At 47.7% G+C, this 17,091-nt stretch overlaps 1 protein-coding gene across 2 annotated transcripts; it reads right to left on the minus strand.

Annotated features, from left to right (window-relative positions):
* Positions 1 to 7,945: 7,945 nt before the first annotated feature.
* Positions 7,946 to 15,872, minus strand: ACR (acrosin). 2 transcript variants are annotated; one of them, XM_033233371.1, is made up of 5 exons: positions 15,755 to 15,872; positions 14,521 to 14,724; positions 14,017 to 14,300; positions 9,196 to 9,341; positions 7,946 to 8,749 (listed from the first exon to the last, which is right to left on the minus strand). In XM_033233371.1, exons 1-5 carry the CDS (start codon positions 15,829 to 15,831, stop codon positions 8,201 to 8,203), a joined length of 1,260 nt encoding a protein of 419 aa, XP_033089262.1. In that variant the 5' UTR covers positions 15,832 to 15,872; the 3' UTR covers positions 7,946 to 8,200. The 2 variants fall into 2 exon arrangements, with proteins under 2 accessions (XP_033089262.1, XP_033089264.1); XM_033233373.1 differs by having other exon boundaries at positions 15,759 to 15,839.
* Between the last annotated feature and the right edge of the window lie 1,219 nt (positions 15,873 to 17,091).

The raw sequence follows: 17,091 nt of genomic DNA on the forward strand, positions 1-17,091 counted from the left end.
CCCAATGGGCAAAGCTGGAAAAATGTGAGCAACAAATTATATAATGTCATATTGTTTATAGTCCACTGTATAAAATAAATACACATTAGGGCTCTATACTAATATAATGAATAGATGAATAATAAGAGACAAATCTTTCATACAAAAAAATTAAAAATACTATGTGTAACTCCTGCCATCTACAGGGGGTGGACCCAACACCCCCAACCACCATCACTACAGAGAGTGGGCTGGACTGAGTGGCCCACTTCTAAAGAAGCGCTTATGGAAAGCGAGCAGCAGTGAAACCCGGAGAACACTGCCCTGACCAACGGACCAAGGTTACTGTCATCACTGTTGTCATATGTATGTTGTAGACTCCTGATAGGATGTGATGAGGATAATCTGTCTCTTTGAGACTCTTTCCCAAAACTCATAATCCCAATATAATCATGAGAAAAATATTACACAAATTCAAATGGGGGGGCATTCTACAAAATAACTATCCCTCAAAATTGTCAAGGTCATATAAGAGCAAAGAAAGACTGAGAAATAGTCTCCAACGAGAGGAGTAAATCTGTAACAATCTGCGACAACTATAAATCTAAAGTTGTTCTAAAATAGTTTATTTAATACACCAGATTAACAAAGTAAAACAGGAAAAGTACATGATCATCTCAATAAACGTACGAAAAGCTGGCAAAATTCAACACTCATTACTGTGTAAAAAATAAAAATGTAAACCTCTTAGCAAAAATATAAACCTTTATATTTTTCTTAAAGAAGAAAATATCCTCAGCCTAATAAATGGTATTTGTGAAAAACCCACAGTTAACATCACACTTAATGGCAACAGACTGAAGCTTTTCATGCTTAAGCTCAGGAACAAGATAAGAATATCCACTCTCACCACTTTCATTCAGCATTGTACTGGAGGTTCTGGCTAGTGAAATAAGGCAAGAAAAACAAATAAGGGCTTTCAGATAGAAAAACATAAATAAGGTTGGGCATGGTGGCTCACACCTGTCATCCCAGTACTTTGGGAGGCTGAGGCGGGTGGTTTACCTGAGGTCAGGAGTTCCAGACCAGCCTGGCTAGCATGGTGAAACCCCGTCTCTACTAAAAATACAGAAATTAGCCAGGAGTGGTGGCACATGCCTGTAGTCTCAACTACTCACGAGGCTGAGGTAGGAGAATCACTTGAACCCAGGAGGCAGAGGCTGCAGTGAGCCAAGATTGGGCCACTGCTCTCCAGCCTGGAAGACAGAGTGAGATTCCATCTCAAAAATAAATAAATAGATAAATAACACTGTCTTTATTCACAGAAGACTTGATTGTCTATGTCGAAATCCAGTGGCAGCTACAAAGAGAGCACCAGAATTAATAAATGAACTTGGCAAGGTTTCAAGATACGTGGTAACCACACAAAAATCAATTGTATTTCTGTATACTGGCAATCAACAATTGAGTATCAGAATATGAAATATTTAGAAATAATTTTGACAAAATATGTGAAAAACCTGCACATTCAAAATTACAAAACATTGCTGAGAGAAATTGCAGCAGCCCTAAAGAAATGAACAGATATACTGAGGTCGTGATTCGGAGGACGCAGTGTTGTTAGGGTGTCATGTCTTCCCAAACTGATCTGCAAGCTCAACATAATCACAATGAAAACATTAGCAGATTCTTTTCAACTGGCAAGCAAAAATTGTATATATTTATGATCTACAACATGATGTTTTGACACATGTATACATTGTGGAATGGCTAAATCAAGCTATTTAACATTATCTCACGTTATCATTTTCTTTGTAGTAAGAACACTTAAAATCCACCCTCTTGGCAATTTTTATGTGTACAATATATTGTTATTAACTATAGTCACCATGATGTGTAATTACATGATGTGTAATACATGTCTTGAACTTACTACTCCTGAATAACTGAAATTTTGTGTCCTTTGACCAAAGTCTCCCCAATCTTCCCACCCCCCAGCCTCTGGAAACCACCCTTTTACTCTGTTTCTATGGCTTAGACTTTACTACACTCCACATATAAGTGACATCATACAGTATGTATCGTTCTGTGTCCGGCTTATTTCACTCAGTGTCCTCCAGTTCATCCATATTGTCACAAATAGTAAAATCTCCTTTTTGATGGCTATGTAGTATTCCATTGTGTATATATATCACATTTTCTTGATCCATTCATTTTGTTGATGTATGCTTAGGTTTATTCCATATCTTGGCTATTAACAGTGCTGCAATGAACATGGGAATGTAAATATTTCTTTAACATACTGATTTCATGTTGAAATCTATAGTCCTTTAGATGTATATGCAGTAGTGCGATTGCTGAATCTCAGCAGAATTTTTTTTTCTTTTTTGAGATGGAGTCTCGCTCTGTTGCCCAGGCTGGAGTGCAGTGGCATAATCTCGGCTCACTGCAAGCTCCGCCTCCCGGGTTCACGCCATTCTCCTGCCACAGCCTCCTGAGAAGCTGTGATTACAGGCATGCACCACCAAGCCTGGCTAATTTTTGTATTTTTAGTAGAGACAGGGTTTCACCTTGTTAGCCAGGATGGTCTCGATCTCCTGACCTCATGATCCGCCCGCCTCAGCCTCCCAAAATGCTGGAATTACAGGTGTGAGCCACCGTGCCCAGCCAGAATTTTTACTGTAGAAATCAACAGACTGATGCTAAAATTCATATGGAAATGCAAAGGACCTAAACTTGCCAAAACAGCTTTAAGAAAGTACAAAAGTTGGAAGATGTATACTACCTGATTTCCAGACTTATTGTAAACCCATTTGCAGTAAGACGGTGTGGTATTGGTGTCAAGATAAACAAATACATGAAAGGAACAAAATAGCTCAAAAGCAGAGCCAGACATATATGAACAACTGATTTTCTTCAGAGGTACAAAGGCATTTCAGTGGAGAAAGGAGAATCTTTGAACATATAGTGCTGGAGCCATTGGACATCTTATACCAAAGAATTATCAGCCGGGCGCAGTGGCTCATGCCTGTAATCTCCAGCACTCTGGGAGGCTGAGATAGGCGGATCACCTGAGGTCAGGATTTCAAGACCAGCCTAGCCAACATGGTGAAACCCTATCTCTACTAAAAATACAAAAATATATATATATATAGCCAGGCGTGGTGGTGCATGCCTGTAATCACAGCTACTTGGGAGGTTGAGGCAGAGGTTGCAGTAAACCGAGATTGTGCCACTGCACTCCAGCCTGGGCAACAAGAGTAAAGCTCTGTCTCAGAAAAAGAAAAAAAGATTTTTCAATCCACGTTCATACGAAATACAAAAATTAACTCAAAATGGATCATAAACCTAAGTGAAAAACCTAAAATTCTAACATTTCTAGAATAAAACATAAAATAACATTTTTGTGACCTCAGGTTAAGCAAAAATCTCTTAGACCATACACCAAAAGCATGATCCATGATTTCAAGATACATGATAACCACACAAAAATCAATTGTATTTCTGTATACCAGCAATCAACAATTGAGTATCAGACTATGAAATACTTATAAATAATTCTGACAAAATATGTGAAAAACCTGCACACTCAAAACTATAAAACATTGCTGAGAGAATTGAAGAAGTCCTAAATAAATGAATAGATATACCGAATAACATATAATAGATATAAAGAATAAATTGATTAGTTGTACTCCCTTAAAGTTTAAAAATGCTGTGCTCCAAAAGACACTGTTTAGAGAATTTAAAAGCAAGCTTTTGACTTGGAGAAGATATTTACAATGCATACAACTGACAAAGAACTTACATTCAGCATATAAAAAGAACTCTTAAAACTCTATAAAAAGATGACAACCAAAGTTTTTAAATAGGCAAAAGATTTGAACAGACACTTCCCCAAAGAAGATGGATGGATGACAATGAGCACATGAAATAATATGCTTGACATCACCAGCCATTAAGCAAATGCGAATTTAAACCACAATGAAATATTATCACACACCTACCAGAATGACTAAAATTAAAAAGACTGACCATACCAAGTGTTGTCAAGGCTGTGGAAGAGTCGGAACTCTCATATACTGCAGGTGGGACTGCGAAATGTTGCAATCACTTTGAAACAACACTCTGGAAGTTTTTTTTTTAAAGTGCTTCTTAACATATACCTACCAAATGGCCCAGCCATTCCTCACATACATGGTTAGCCAAGAGATATGAGCGTGTACGCCCTTACAAGTGCTTGTATTTGAGTGCACATAGCTGCTTCATTTGGAATAGCCCAGACTGGAAACAACCCAATGTCCGTCAATGGGTAGATAGGAAAACAAACTGTGGTATAGCCGTGTGATGAAATACTCAGCAATGGAAAGAATAAATCACAGAACCACAAAGTGAATCTCAAAATGATTATGCTGAGCGAAGGAAGACAGATTTTAAAAAGGGCTTGCTATGGGGTTTCATTTCTATAAAATTATGAGAAAGGCAAATCGATAGTGAGACAAAGCAGATCAGACATTGCCTGGGGCAGGAGAGGGGACAAGCTGGAAGGATTGTACAGTACCGCAAGGAAACTTGAGGGAGTGATGGACGTGTTCACTCTCTGGGTTGTGGTGATTGCTTCGGGGGTGCATTTGTATGTCAAAACTTACACCTATCAAATGATCCAGCCATTCCATCCCTAAGTATTCACCCGAGAGACATGAAAGCACATGTCCATGCAAAAACCCATGTATAGTGTTCAGAACTAGATCACTGATGATTCTTTACCAAGAATGGAGTTTCTGGAGTAAACTCCATTAAGTTAACTTCTGTTTCTTGGTCAGTTTTCTACATAGTAAGGATGAACCATTTTCATTTTTTCACATTTCCATTGTAAATTTTCTAAGATTGGATTCACCAGAACGTTCTCCCTTGCAAGTATTGTAAGATTTCACATATTGATGAGATACACAACGAGGACTCTGCCTCTGGAAGTGTCAATATTGTGCATGATCCCGGCCATGCCCACTGTTCTGGCATCAGAGTCTTGCCCTGTACAGTTTAGACACTGTCAAACCATTTTCTTTTATTTTTGCTATCAATAAGCTTCATTATGAATTCGGTTTCTACAAATACTTTTCATTTGCTTAGGCGCCCCATGAGAAAACAGTGAGCACACCTCTCGGATGTCCAGGTGGGCACACCCCTCAGATGTCTAGTTTTAGTTTGTCACACAGCTGGTCATTCTTCCCTGTTTCTCCTGTCACTATGCACAGGAGACGCCTGCTTCAGGATCTGAAAGTTTAAGGGTTAAACTACCCATAGGAACATGAAGGCAGATCAAAGAGTGTCAATTTTAAAAATGAAAATTGGAACATCTATTACATTGGTAAAGATAGACATGTTTGACAAGAACAGTGTTGACTTAGATGTAGGGAAATGGACACTCTCATGCATCACAGAAGGCTAAACATTCCTTCCTAGGAAAGAACTGTGGCACTTTGTCTTATAAGTGTCCCTATTGTGGAAGATCAATGTAGAGACATAAGATGGGCCTGCACACTAGCATAGAAATATCTCTATATTTGCTACATGGAAAAGCAAGTCATAGAGCAGTACAAATGGTGAAAAATCAGGAGATTATGTGATACGTCACCATATTACACCAGGAATCACGGCTTGAATTCTCCATCCAGTCTATGGTCTCCCATAGAGTGCTCCTTGAGAGTAGGCCCTGTCTCTCCAAGGAGATCCAGATGTCAGCTGTAGGTGATAGATCCAGGGTAAGATTTTCTCCGTCACTGGGGAGAGAAGAAACTAAGGACAAGGAGCATTTATGGGGAGACAGAACCAAGAAAATCAACTCTGGATCCCAGAAAGCTCAGAAGAGAAGCAGTGAAGTCTCTGGGGTAGAAGAAAGCTGCTGCTGCTGTAGCTCAACCCCAACTTGTCCAAAACCCCTTCGTGACCACAGCCAGCACACCTTGCCCCACACATCTGTGTGCAAGCCCACCTGGCTCTGTGTCTGGCTCGGGGTCATTGAGGGTGAATCCCAAGCTGCTGCTGTTACAGCTTCTGCACAGGGCCTTGCATTTTGTATGCTTAATATTTAGAGAATGTCAAGTGTCTGGCACCAGGGTATAAAGATCATATGCCCAGTAGGAAGATTAAGAAACTGGCTTTAGGAGAGAGAGCCTAAAAGTCAACAAAATGAATTACCAACTCCAACTTCAGCAGCACCAGCTCTTAGCCAAGGCAGATAGAATGTTTTAAGTGTGATCAACTGTTACTATCCTACAGCGCTATGGGCCATTCGACTCAATATGCAAGCCCTCCTATGTGGCCAAAGCATTTCAGGGGTCATAAGAGGAAAATGGCAGGCACCAAAGTGCCCCTGCAGGTAAGCATAAGAGTATGCACCAGCAGTCACCACCAGCTGGCCCATGAATGACAGCCCACGTTCATGCATGTTTCTGGTGTGTCAAGCCCTGCTTTGATGCTCCGCATCTGTCCTTCTTTCATGGTCACACAGCCCTCTGGCACATCTTCCCCAGAGCACAGAGCTTATGAGGGGTGGAGCAGAGTATTTGTTTGAACGTAGGTAGACCAATAAATTTTAAAGATGAAGATTCACAGCTGCTCCATCCTGGTGGGCACATCCCTCAGATGTCCAGGTGGGCACATCCTAGGCGTGGTCCTTTGAGCTTTCTCAGTCAGGGTTCCTCCCACCTGCCATGGCACCCTCTCTGCCACCTGTCTTGGTAACCGGGGCATAGGACCACCTTGCACTTGACTGACACAAGCCGCTAGGTGGACACACGTACGAGTGAAAACTTGTTGCAATGACTGCGCAGCCAAGAGCCAAGGTTTTCTCTCTTTCTGAGACCTGCCATCTTCAGTCTCACAAGGGGTTAAACCAGCAGTCCAGTTTTGCATTTTTATTCCCTGATAAGAGCGAGCAGTTGGCCTGAACCTATCAGGATTTCCTCTTTTTTTTTTTTTTTTTTTTGAGACGGAGTCTCACTCTGTCACCCAGGCTGGAGTGCAATGGTGCAGTGGTGTGATCGTGGCTCACTGCAACCTCCGCCTCCGGGGTTCAAGCGATTCTCCTACCTCAGCCTCCCAAGTAGCTGGGATTACAGGCACCGCCACCACACCTGGCCAGTTTTTCTGTGTTTTTAGTAGAGATGGGGTTTCACCATATTGGTCAGGCTGGAGGATTTCTTTCCCAGGATTTTGCAAATAGATGTGAACAGTTCCAAGTACTCTATGCTGCTGCCCCCAGCATGGGGCAGGGTGGGGCAGGTACTCTATGCAGACCAGGGTCATGCCTTGCCTGGGTTCCTCACCATTCTTGGTATCTGCTTCTGGCCTTTCCTATTGGTTCTGTGTGACATCTTTTCATCCTTATCACTTAAATGGCTCTAACTGGTTTCTGTTCCTTGCAATGGAAGGTCTTAAAATAAATAACCCCAAATCCTAAGGAAGCCATTCAAAGCTCACTCAGGGGCATCCAAAAAGTATTCCCCATTGCAATTCCTGGAAAGCTCTAGCAAAGAATACATTTTTAAATTTGCTCAAATCCAGGAACTATTAAGATTTAACTACAGGCAAGTAATGAACAGCAAAATTGTGTTTGGTAGTAGACACTCGTTGTTTTGGTGGCCCAGTGGCCTCCTTAGCCTTTGTGTTCTGCGGGATTCAACCTTCATGCAGAATCTTCTCTGTGGGCGTCGACACCACCAGGAGAACACAGCCTCCTGATAGAAGACTTGGACCCACACCCCTTCTTTCCCAGTCAGCTCACTCCCAGCTGCTGTTTTGGAGGCCCACCCCCTTTGACTTGCACATGCAGCGATGGCTCTTTTATTTTCACCATTTGTCATTTTCCCTAAGTGAGAAATAAGTACCATTCCTGGTCTACAGCCCCAGGTCACCTCATTACAGCATTAAAAATCCAGATTTTAAAAAACACAATTGGCACTAATGTACAAGCAATTCCACCTTATTGTAGGGTGAAGGAGAGAGGGTAGATTTTTTAGGGGAAATTTGGATTTGAGTTGGGAGGGGAGATAGGAAGAAGTCCAGAAAGCATCTCTTTATGTATATGCATGTATACATACAGATATGTGTGTATGTGTCTGTGTGTGTGTATATATATATATATGTTTATTTATTTATTTCATCTTTCCTTTTTCTCAGCAATGAAGCGCTCACTGGGTCGGTTGAGAACCGGGTCAGATCAGGAGGTAAAGGTCAGTTCTGGGAGCTCTGTGGTCTCCACGTCATAATGGTTCTTTCCGTCGGAATAGGTCTTCCCCTTCAAGGCCTCTATGAGCTGCTGTAGGCGCTTGGCAAAAGAAAGTCCTTGGGGAGGTTTTGTGGTAGATGAGGGTGGAGGTGGGGGCGGGGGCGGGGGTAAAGGTGAGGGTGGAGGTGGGGGTGGGGACAGGGGTGGAGGTGGGGGTCGAGGCCGAGCTGAAGGTGGTCGGGATGGAAGTGGTCGAGGGGGCGGTTGGAAATACCAAGGAAGGTGAGCAGAGATAGGGTGGGAGGAGGGGAGTCGAATCGGGGGCGGTCTAGTGGTGCGGGCTGGAGGGGTGGCCGGTTGAATCATGTGCAGAGCATTAGAACCGATCTTGGAGGCAATCCAGTTCAGATAGGGCCAGGTGGCCGTGTAGATTCCGGGGCGCTTGGCACGGGCACAGCCTACCCCCCAGCTTGTGATTCCCACGACCACGTAGGCGCCTTCCTTGCTGTCTTTGCACATGAGAGGCCCGCCGCTGTCCCCCTGCCCAGAAGGACACAGAGGTCACGATCTGCCTGAACCACTCTTTCCCTGCCAAGAGGGGTCAGAAGGCTCTGGGAGGACAATTTCCACAGTCACATGGTTTCCTGCTGCCATAAACACAAGTGGGTGTGGTAACGTTTGAGGGGGTGTCAAGGGCTTCATTTGGGATGTGAGGAGGGTGTGGATTGTCAGGGCTTTCCTTGCAGTGAGATGAGCAAGCTCACGTGTCCATAGGGGCACATGGCAGGGGCTGCCAGTGGCTGCCACCGCTCATCCCCACTGTGACTGTAGGTGCTAGAAAAGGGACCAGGGAAGCAGTCACTAGAGAAGGGCCCTAGGCAGAGGGGTGGAGATAATGGAGTTTGGGGATCCAAAATGAGGATGTTCTCAGGGGCCGGGAGAGTCCCAGAGGGACCCAGGGGCCCAGAAGCCAGAAGGAAGGTTACCTGGCAGGTGTCGATCTTGCCTAAAGGATACCCCGCGCACACATTGGTTTGCTGAATGCGCCCATTGTACCACTGGGTCGAGTTACACAAGTCCAGGTCGATGAGATCCACACGCGCCTCCATCAGCATAGATGATGGCCTGGGGGCTACAGTCAGACCACTCAGTGGTCAGTGATCATGGGAGATGCAGACAAAAGCCCTGCCTCCTTGCCCCACCGAACCCCACCCTCTGTGACGCTCCAGTTAAACCTCAGACCCATCCAGTCAATGCCCCGACCTCTCCTTATACACCAGAAAGAGCAGACGAGAGGTGATGGGAGGAGGTGGGGAAATGTTATCCAAATCAAGTCCAGAGGAGCGAGGAAGAGAGGAAGGCAGGGTGGAAGCCCATGGACAGGTAGATGGAGAATGGGCAGTGGAGGGTGGGTGTGCATATTAACGGTGGATTATGGAGGTTAGCTGCAGTATTACCAATAACACCTAGTGTGCACTAAGCACTCACTGAGTCACATGGTCCCGTTATTCCCATTTTGGACCAGAAGGCTGGAGCACCGCCCACCCAGGTCACAGCAGAGATGTGGTAGGGCTACAGCCTGGCCTTAGGACTGCTCCTCTCCAGACTCCAGTCTGAGACACACTGTCCACTCCCACAGTCTGGCTGTAGGCCACCCTCCCTGCTTCTCGTCCCTCATCAGGACTCCTCGGCTCAGCTGTGGACAGGATCTGCTGGAGTTGGATCGATAAGCGCCTCCCCATATGCTACAGATCTGTTCCGAGAAGACTGCAGGGGAAGCTCGGGGCAGCGCCTCCACACACTGGCAGACCTGGCAGGGGCAGAGGCGGTTGAAACGACCCTGACACGGAACTTCCTTGAAAACCCTGGACTCGGCCGGGCGTGGTGGCTCACGCCTGTAATCCCAGCACTTTGGGAGGCCGAGGCGGGTGGATCACAAGGTCAGGAGATCAAGACCATCCTGGCTAACACGGTGAAACCCCGTTTCTACTAAAAAAAAAAAAAAAAATTAGCTGGACGTGGTGGCGGGCGCCTGTAGTCCCAGCTACTTGGGAGGCTGAGGCAGGAGAATGGCATGAACCCAGGAGGTGGAGCTTGCAGTGAGCCGAGATGGCACCACTGCACTCTAGCCTGGGTGACAGAGTGAGACTCCGTCACAAAAAAAAAAAAGCAAGCTCTGGACTCTCTACCATGACCTTTGGGTTAGAAAAACCCAGTGCTACGGTGCACGCAGTCAGAGTTGCTCCTTTTCAAGGGGTCTCACAAACAGAAGGGTCCCCAACAGCAGCAGCCACTCTGGCCCCCACCACAGCAGCACCTACAACCCAGGGGGTGGGTCTGGACATCACCTGCAGAGCAGATGGGAGCAGACTGAGGTAGGGACAGACCCAGAACATAGCTGCACAGGCCAAGACGGGAGACAGGGAACACAAGAGTGATGTGCACAGGGCTAGACACAGGCAGGTGTCTGGTAAGCAGCTGCTGAACGAGTGTTCCCTGGGCTTAGCTGCTACCTTTTCTTACCATCCAAGCAGCAGTGAGAGTCTTGTATATGCACTGCCCTTGGGGTAAGGGTGACATTGAAACAACAATGACAACAATCCTGGGGCTTATTAGCCATTAACAAGACTTCTTTTTTTTTTTTTTTTTTTTTTGAGATGGAGTCTCACTCTGTTGCCCAGGCTGGAGAGCAATGGGGCGATCTCGGGTCACTGCAAACTCCACCTCCCGTGTTCATGCCATTCTCCTGCCTCAGCCTCCCAAGTAGCTGGGATGACAGGCGCCCGCCACCACGTCCGGCCAATTTTCGGTATTTTTAGTAGAGACGGGGTTTCACCGTGTTAGCCAGGATAGTCTTGATCTCCTGACCTTGTGATCCGCCCGCCTTGGCCTCCTAAAGTGCTGGGATTACAGGCGTGAGCCTCCGTGCCTGGCCAAGACGACTTTTTAAATCTATGGCAGAGCCCATAGTCTTGAAAGCCATGGGTTTTGTTGTGAAGAGCCAGGTGTCCTGAAACAGAAAAGGGTTTTCTCAATCCCAACACCTTGGCAGGTTTTTTGTTTGTTTTTGTTTGTTTTTAGATGAAGTTTCACTCTTGTTACCCAGGTTGGAGTGCAGTGGCACGATCTTGGCTCACCGCAACCTTCACCTCCTGGGTTCAAGTGATTCTCCTGCCTCAGCCTCCCGAGTAGCTGGGACGACAGGCGTCCACCACCACACCCTGCTAATGTTTTGTATTTTCAGTAGAGATGGGGTTTCACCATGTTGGCCAGGTTGGTCTTGAACTCCTGACCTCAGGTGATCCACCCGCCTTGGCTTCCCAAAGTGCTGGGTAAATTATGGGAATGAGCCACTGCACCCCGTCGACACCTGGGCTTTAAATAACAAATGCTTAAAAGCCTGCTGGGACTCAAAACCCAATGGGAAAGAAGCAATACCTGAGGATAGCTCTTCCAGCCCCAAAGCAGATGAGTTGACGGAGGTGGTAAGACTCGGAAGGTCGCCGGGCGCGGTGGCTCAAGCCTGTAATCCCAGCACTTTGGGAGGCCGAGACGGGCGAATCACAAGGTCAGGAGATCGAGACCATCCTGGCTAACACGGTGAAACCCCGTCTCTACTAAAGAATACAAAAAAAACTAGCCGGGCGAGGTGGCAGGCGCCTGTAGTCCCAGCTACTCGGGAGGCTGAGGCAGGAGAATGGCGTAAACCCAGGAGGCGGAGCTTGCAGTGAGCTGAGATCCGGCCATTGCACTCCAGCCCAGGCGACAGAGCGAGACTCCGTCTCAAAAAAAAAAAAAAAAAAAAAAAAAGACTCGGAAGGTCTGAAGGAATCGCAGGAGCTGGAGCCTGGGGGTGGAGGTGGTAAGACTCGGAAGGTCTGAAGGAATCGCAGAAGCTGGAGCCTGGGGGTGGAGGTGGTAAGACTCGGAAGGTCTGAAGGAATCGCAGGAGCTGGAGCCTGGGGGTTTCTTTAAGACTTGGGCTTATGGGTAGAGAACGTGTTTGCAAAAATGAAAAAAAACAAAACAAAAAACAGAAACAGAGCTATCCTATTAGGTTTATGGGAATTCCAGAACAAAAAAGGTTTTGTATGGCATCCAAGATGTAGCTAGGAGACTACAATCCTTCTGAGTAATAGAATAGGACAGCAACAACTGGTAGTGGGGACCCTAAGTTCAGCCTCCCAGGACCACAGGGACCCCCAAGAGCTGTGGACATCGTCAAACAGGGGACAGAGCATGGCAGGCGAAGGGGCTGCACAGAGGCCAGGGCAGAGTCAGAGGGGATGGCCATGTGTCAAGCGAGGCCAGTGAGAACAAGGACAGCTGGGATGAGACTCCCTTCCCTGAGGGACAGGAGAGGTGACAAACCTGTCAGAAACTTAGACCACCTCCTCAGAGAAGGAAATAAGAGTTAAAGGAAGAATCCTCAAATTATTGATTTTTTGTTGTTACCCAAAAAAGGCTGCGTTTTAAACTCAAATGACTGAATTGCCTTGAAATAAGAAGCCTCATTATCCATTATCAAGGAAAAAAAAAAGATGGAGAGCTAAGTTAATTTCAGTCACATCTTCACATCTCTACTGTGACTGGATAAGGACTCACCACTTATGGAAAACTGGAAGCAGAGGTCACATGCAGAGATCAAGTCCTACTGGGTCTTGTCCTGCTGGCAAAACCTTGCCACCCATAGCTGCGATTTAATGGGGTAACCTGTTGCTTCTGGGATAAACAGTAGTACTGGCAAAACCTTGCCACTACAGGCGCCCGCCACCTCACCCGGCTAGTTTTTTGTATTTTTTTTAGTAGAGACAGGGTTTCACCGTGTTAGCCAGGATGGTCTTGATCCCCTGACCTCGTGATCCGCCCGTCTCGGCCTCCCAAAGTGCTGGGATTACAGGCTTGAGCCACCACGCCCGGCCAAGTAATGACAATTTGTTCTAGGTCACCCCTGGGGCCCTCCGTGAGCCTGGTCTGGTACGGAAGAAATTCCCCCTACTCTCCTAGAACTCATCTGGTGTCAAGTGTGTTAGGTAGTGTTGGATGGACAAGAGATCTTCTGGGAATCAGGGTAAAGAGAGACAGCTTGGTTACAGACAGAGGTCTAGAGCGGCAGCTACACCCATCTTGAATGGAGAGGTACCTGGTGGACACTCCAGGAAGCCTGAAATAGAGGAATGCCTATGACCCACAGAAAGCCACACCGACCACCTGTCCCCTTCCCAGTCTACAGAGCAAACGTCAAGTAACGCGGATGGAGAGGGTAGATTTGGTGCTATGACGGCCCCAGAGGCAGCTGCTGATGGTGACAAAGACAGCCTGGAAGCAGGAAGACTGGGCCCTGGAATCACAGGTGTCAGGAAGTGGTCAGCTTGGAGACATCTGATCCAGCCCTTCCATTTACAGATGAGGAAACCGAGGCCCAGAGAGTGGAAGGCACTCTTATACAGCCACATAACCTTATCTGGAGCTCTTCTCCAAAGGCTGTTTCAGGGTTGCTCCTTGTTTCCAGGGTCCAGCAGCTTGGGCCCCGGGTGCCAAATACAGACACAGCCTCAACCCCATTCTAAGCAATGCTGCAGTTCTGCCTGCACCTGCCATCAGTCCTCCCGTAGAAAGCAAGACAAGTCACCCATCGTGTGACCTGGCACAGGGGACTATGGAAGGCCACAGTGATGTCTCTACATATAGCGCCATAAGGAGGATGAAAGTTGCTTGGCTGGGTGTCAAGAAGTGACCACTGCACCTCAAAGACCACCAGGAGAATGGCCAGCAGCGTCCCCCCTTGGAGGTGCTCCCATACTCACCTTTCTCTTCTATATATCCCCAGCCAGCCACCCAGCAGATCTGGGGGCCTCTGGGGGGGCCTGCCTTGAAGTGGGGCAGGCAGCCCGGCCCAACGAAACGCCCACACGAAATGGGAGGGGTGATCTTCACGAGGGCAATGTCGTTTCCCTCTGTTGCAGAGTTGTATTTTTCATGAATGATGATTTTCTCCACGTATCTCTCTTGCAGAGGCGCCTTTACTGGTTTATTATTCCCGTATGTAATTTCCTTTGCTCCGAAAACCAGTCTCCAGTCATACACTTTACTGTGGGCACAAAGGTAAGCCAGGTCACAACTGACTGGACAAAATCCTGGTGACAGTGACCCTCAGGGCCTTCCCCTAGCAAACTTCTGGACCAGCCCCCAGAGTCTGGCAGCCACCTGACCCAGAGCCCCAGGGAGACTCTGCACAGCGTCCCTGGGGGAACACCCCTCTCTGAGAAGAGCCGTTCTGAAGACCTCCCTCTGTGCATCCCTACACCTACTTTTTGCCAACGAAGCAGTGAGCAGCAGTGAGAACCCATCGCGAATTCAGCAAGCTGCCTCCACATGCGTGGTACCTGTGACTGCTGTACGTGAAGATCTGGAGGCTGACCATCCAGGGCCAGGCCCCATGCTGTGCAGCCTTCCCGCCGACGATGCGGACACCACCTTGTGGGTTCTGCCTGAACCGTAACCCACAGGGGCCACTGGGGAGAGACCAGGACACAGTCAAACCTAGCATGAGCACAGCCTGTCCTTGTAACTCCACAACTGAGGGGAAGCAGGAACATGGGGTTGGGAAAGCAGGAAGAGCTTCCGGCTTCCGGGAAAGCAGGGGCAGCCTGGGCTATGTAGGACCCGCAGGCTCTAGGAAATGGTTCTGGGGCCACGACTTCTCCCGTCTTGTGGGTGCAGTCACAGGTGGAGAAAGAGGAGGCCACAGGAAGCCAGGACAGGCTGTACGGGCCCTGAGGGATGGCCCGTCCCTGGGCAGAACAGGAGGGTAGAGGTGGGGATGCGGGGGATGTGGGACCTGGGGATAGAGGGGTGTAATGGCCTGAGGTCTTTAGAACCAATCCTGGGTCGGAGACTCAGGGAAGAGTCAGGTGATGAAGGAGGTCCTGGGGCTGCAGGACTGGATTGACAGTGATGGGAAGAGGGATAGTAGCCAGGGGCAGATACTGTGGCCCACAGGTGTAGGGGGCACACTGAGAGCAGTGGAGGTCTAGAGGTGGAGGCTCTGGGAACTGTGTCACAGGTGGGAGGCCACATATAGCTTGGCAGGTGTTGGTGTTTTGGGTACCTTGGAGTGAGAGAGTCTACTGGGGGTTGGGGCGCAAGTAGTGTGAAGCGATGATATCCTGGGGCTGTTGGGCGCAACCACGGGTTGGGACGTCGCAGCCCTCTGGGGGGGATAAGGGCTCCCAAAATCAGGAGTTTGTGTCTTCAAGACAGTGGGGTCAGTCGCTGGGGGAGTGGGAGAGGCACAAGGAGCCCGAGGTGCTGAGGGGTCCATCTCTGGAGGAAACCATGAAAGTTGAGGGTCTGGGGGCTCCAGGCTGCTGATTGTGGGAGCAGGGGGCTCCAGGTTAGGCATGTGGGTCACAGGAGCTGTGAGACCCGGGGACTGCTAAGGCCCAAGCCCAGCCTCCTTTTCCCTAGCCCTGGACAGAGGGAGTCAGGGTGGGACCTGCTCCTCAGAAGATCCTTCCCCCACCAAGATGCCCTGACACTTACTCACACGTGGCGTTATCTTTAGCAACCACGGACACTGCCAAGACCAGCAGAATGGCAGTTGGTAGCATCTCAACCATACTCCCGGTGCTGCCTGACCTGAGAGCCTAGTGACCTCACAAAGCTCCGTGGCTGCCTGGCCAATCAGCAGGGGTGACCTCCCACCGCACCCCCAGCAGTCGAGCCAGGTAAGAGCCCTTCACCTTAACTGGTTTGTGCCGAAGAGACTTCCTGCCTTCCTGCATAGGCTCCCCCCACACCAGGATGATGGCGGACTCCTGTGCAGCCTCACTCCCTCTGTCCCAAGGCCAGGGTCTCCATTCCCAGTTACTCTTGCGAGGTCCCCACATCACCCAAGGCTCTGGCTTTGTGCAGGGTCGGGGTCTGCCTCTCAGGTATGCTGTAACCACTGCAGACTCACAGACTGAGGAGCGGCTCAGCCCTTCAGTGATGAGACAGTGCAACATGTTTGTGGATCAGAGGAGTCGGGGTCAGCAGATTAATTGATCCTTAATTGCTGTTGGGGAAAATTTATTTTCCTCTTCCAAGTGCATGCTATCAACACACTTTTCCAAGAGCCATTTTGAATTTCCCTAATTTACAACTGCAAAGCCCACCTTCTTGTCCACTGCAGAATATCATAAGGTCTCCCACTATCCTGAGTGTCTCCTGATTGCCTTTCTGTGACTGAGGTGGAGCAAGCAGCTACCTGAATATCATGAAGCATCATTTTTCCCATCTGACTATCAGGAACTAGCATCTCACCTACCAGAGTGTGGCAAAAGCTTATTGCAAATGCCTGAATGTTGAAACATTTTCCATCTCCTGCAAGGGTCAGGAGGTCACACTCCTACCTGCCTGAAGGCAGTTTTACCTCTTCCACCTGAATGTAAGATCTCAACCAGCCTGAGGGTCAATAGGTTGCACACCACCTAAGTGGGTGTCAGAAGGTCCCACGTCTCCAACCTGAGTGTCAGGACATCTCATCTCATCTCTTCCTGAGTGTTGAGTTTTCAAATTATCAGATGATCTTGATTTTTCTATTTTCTCTAACTGAATGTCATACTTATGACATCCTCAAATGAATGTTCAGTAAGTCTCATATATATTACCTAGTATCAGTGAGTGATCACCTCCTTCCTTGAAAGCAACAACTCTGTCTTTCCACTTCAATGCCAGAGGTCCGCATTGCCTCCACCTACAGGTTAAGAATTCTCATCTACACCACCCAAGTGTCACCTTGTCGCATTTTCTCTACCTGAAAATCAAGAGGTCTTACATCTTCTAGCTGAATGTCCAGAGGTTGTATTTTTCCTATATGAATATTCTGAAGTCTTTAC

The sequence above is a fragment of the Trachypithecus francoisi genome, unplaced genomic scaffold, assembly GCF_009764315.1.
Source record: "Trachypithecus francoisi isolate TF-2019V2 unplaced genomic scaffold, Tfra_2.0 Lachesis_group14, whole genome shotgun sequence".
Taxonomy (NCBI): domain Eukaryota; kingdom Metazoa; phylum Chordata; class Mammalia; order Primates; family Cercopithecidae; genus Trachypithecus; species Trachypithecus francoisi.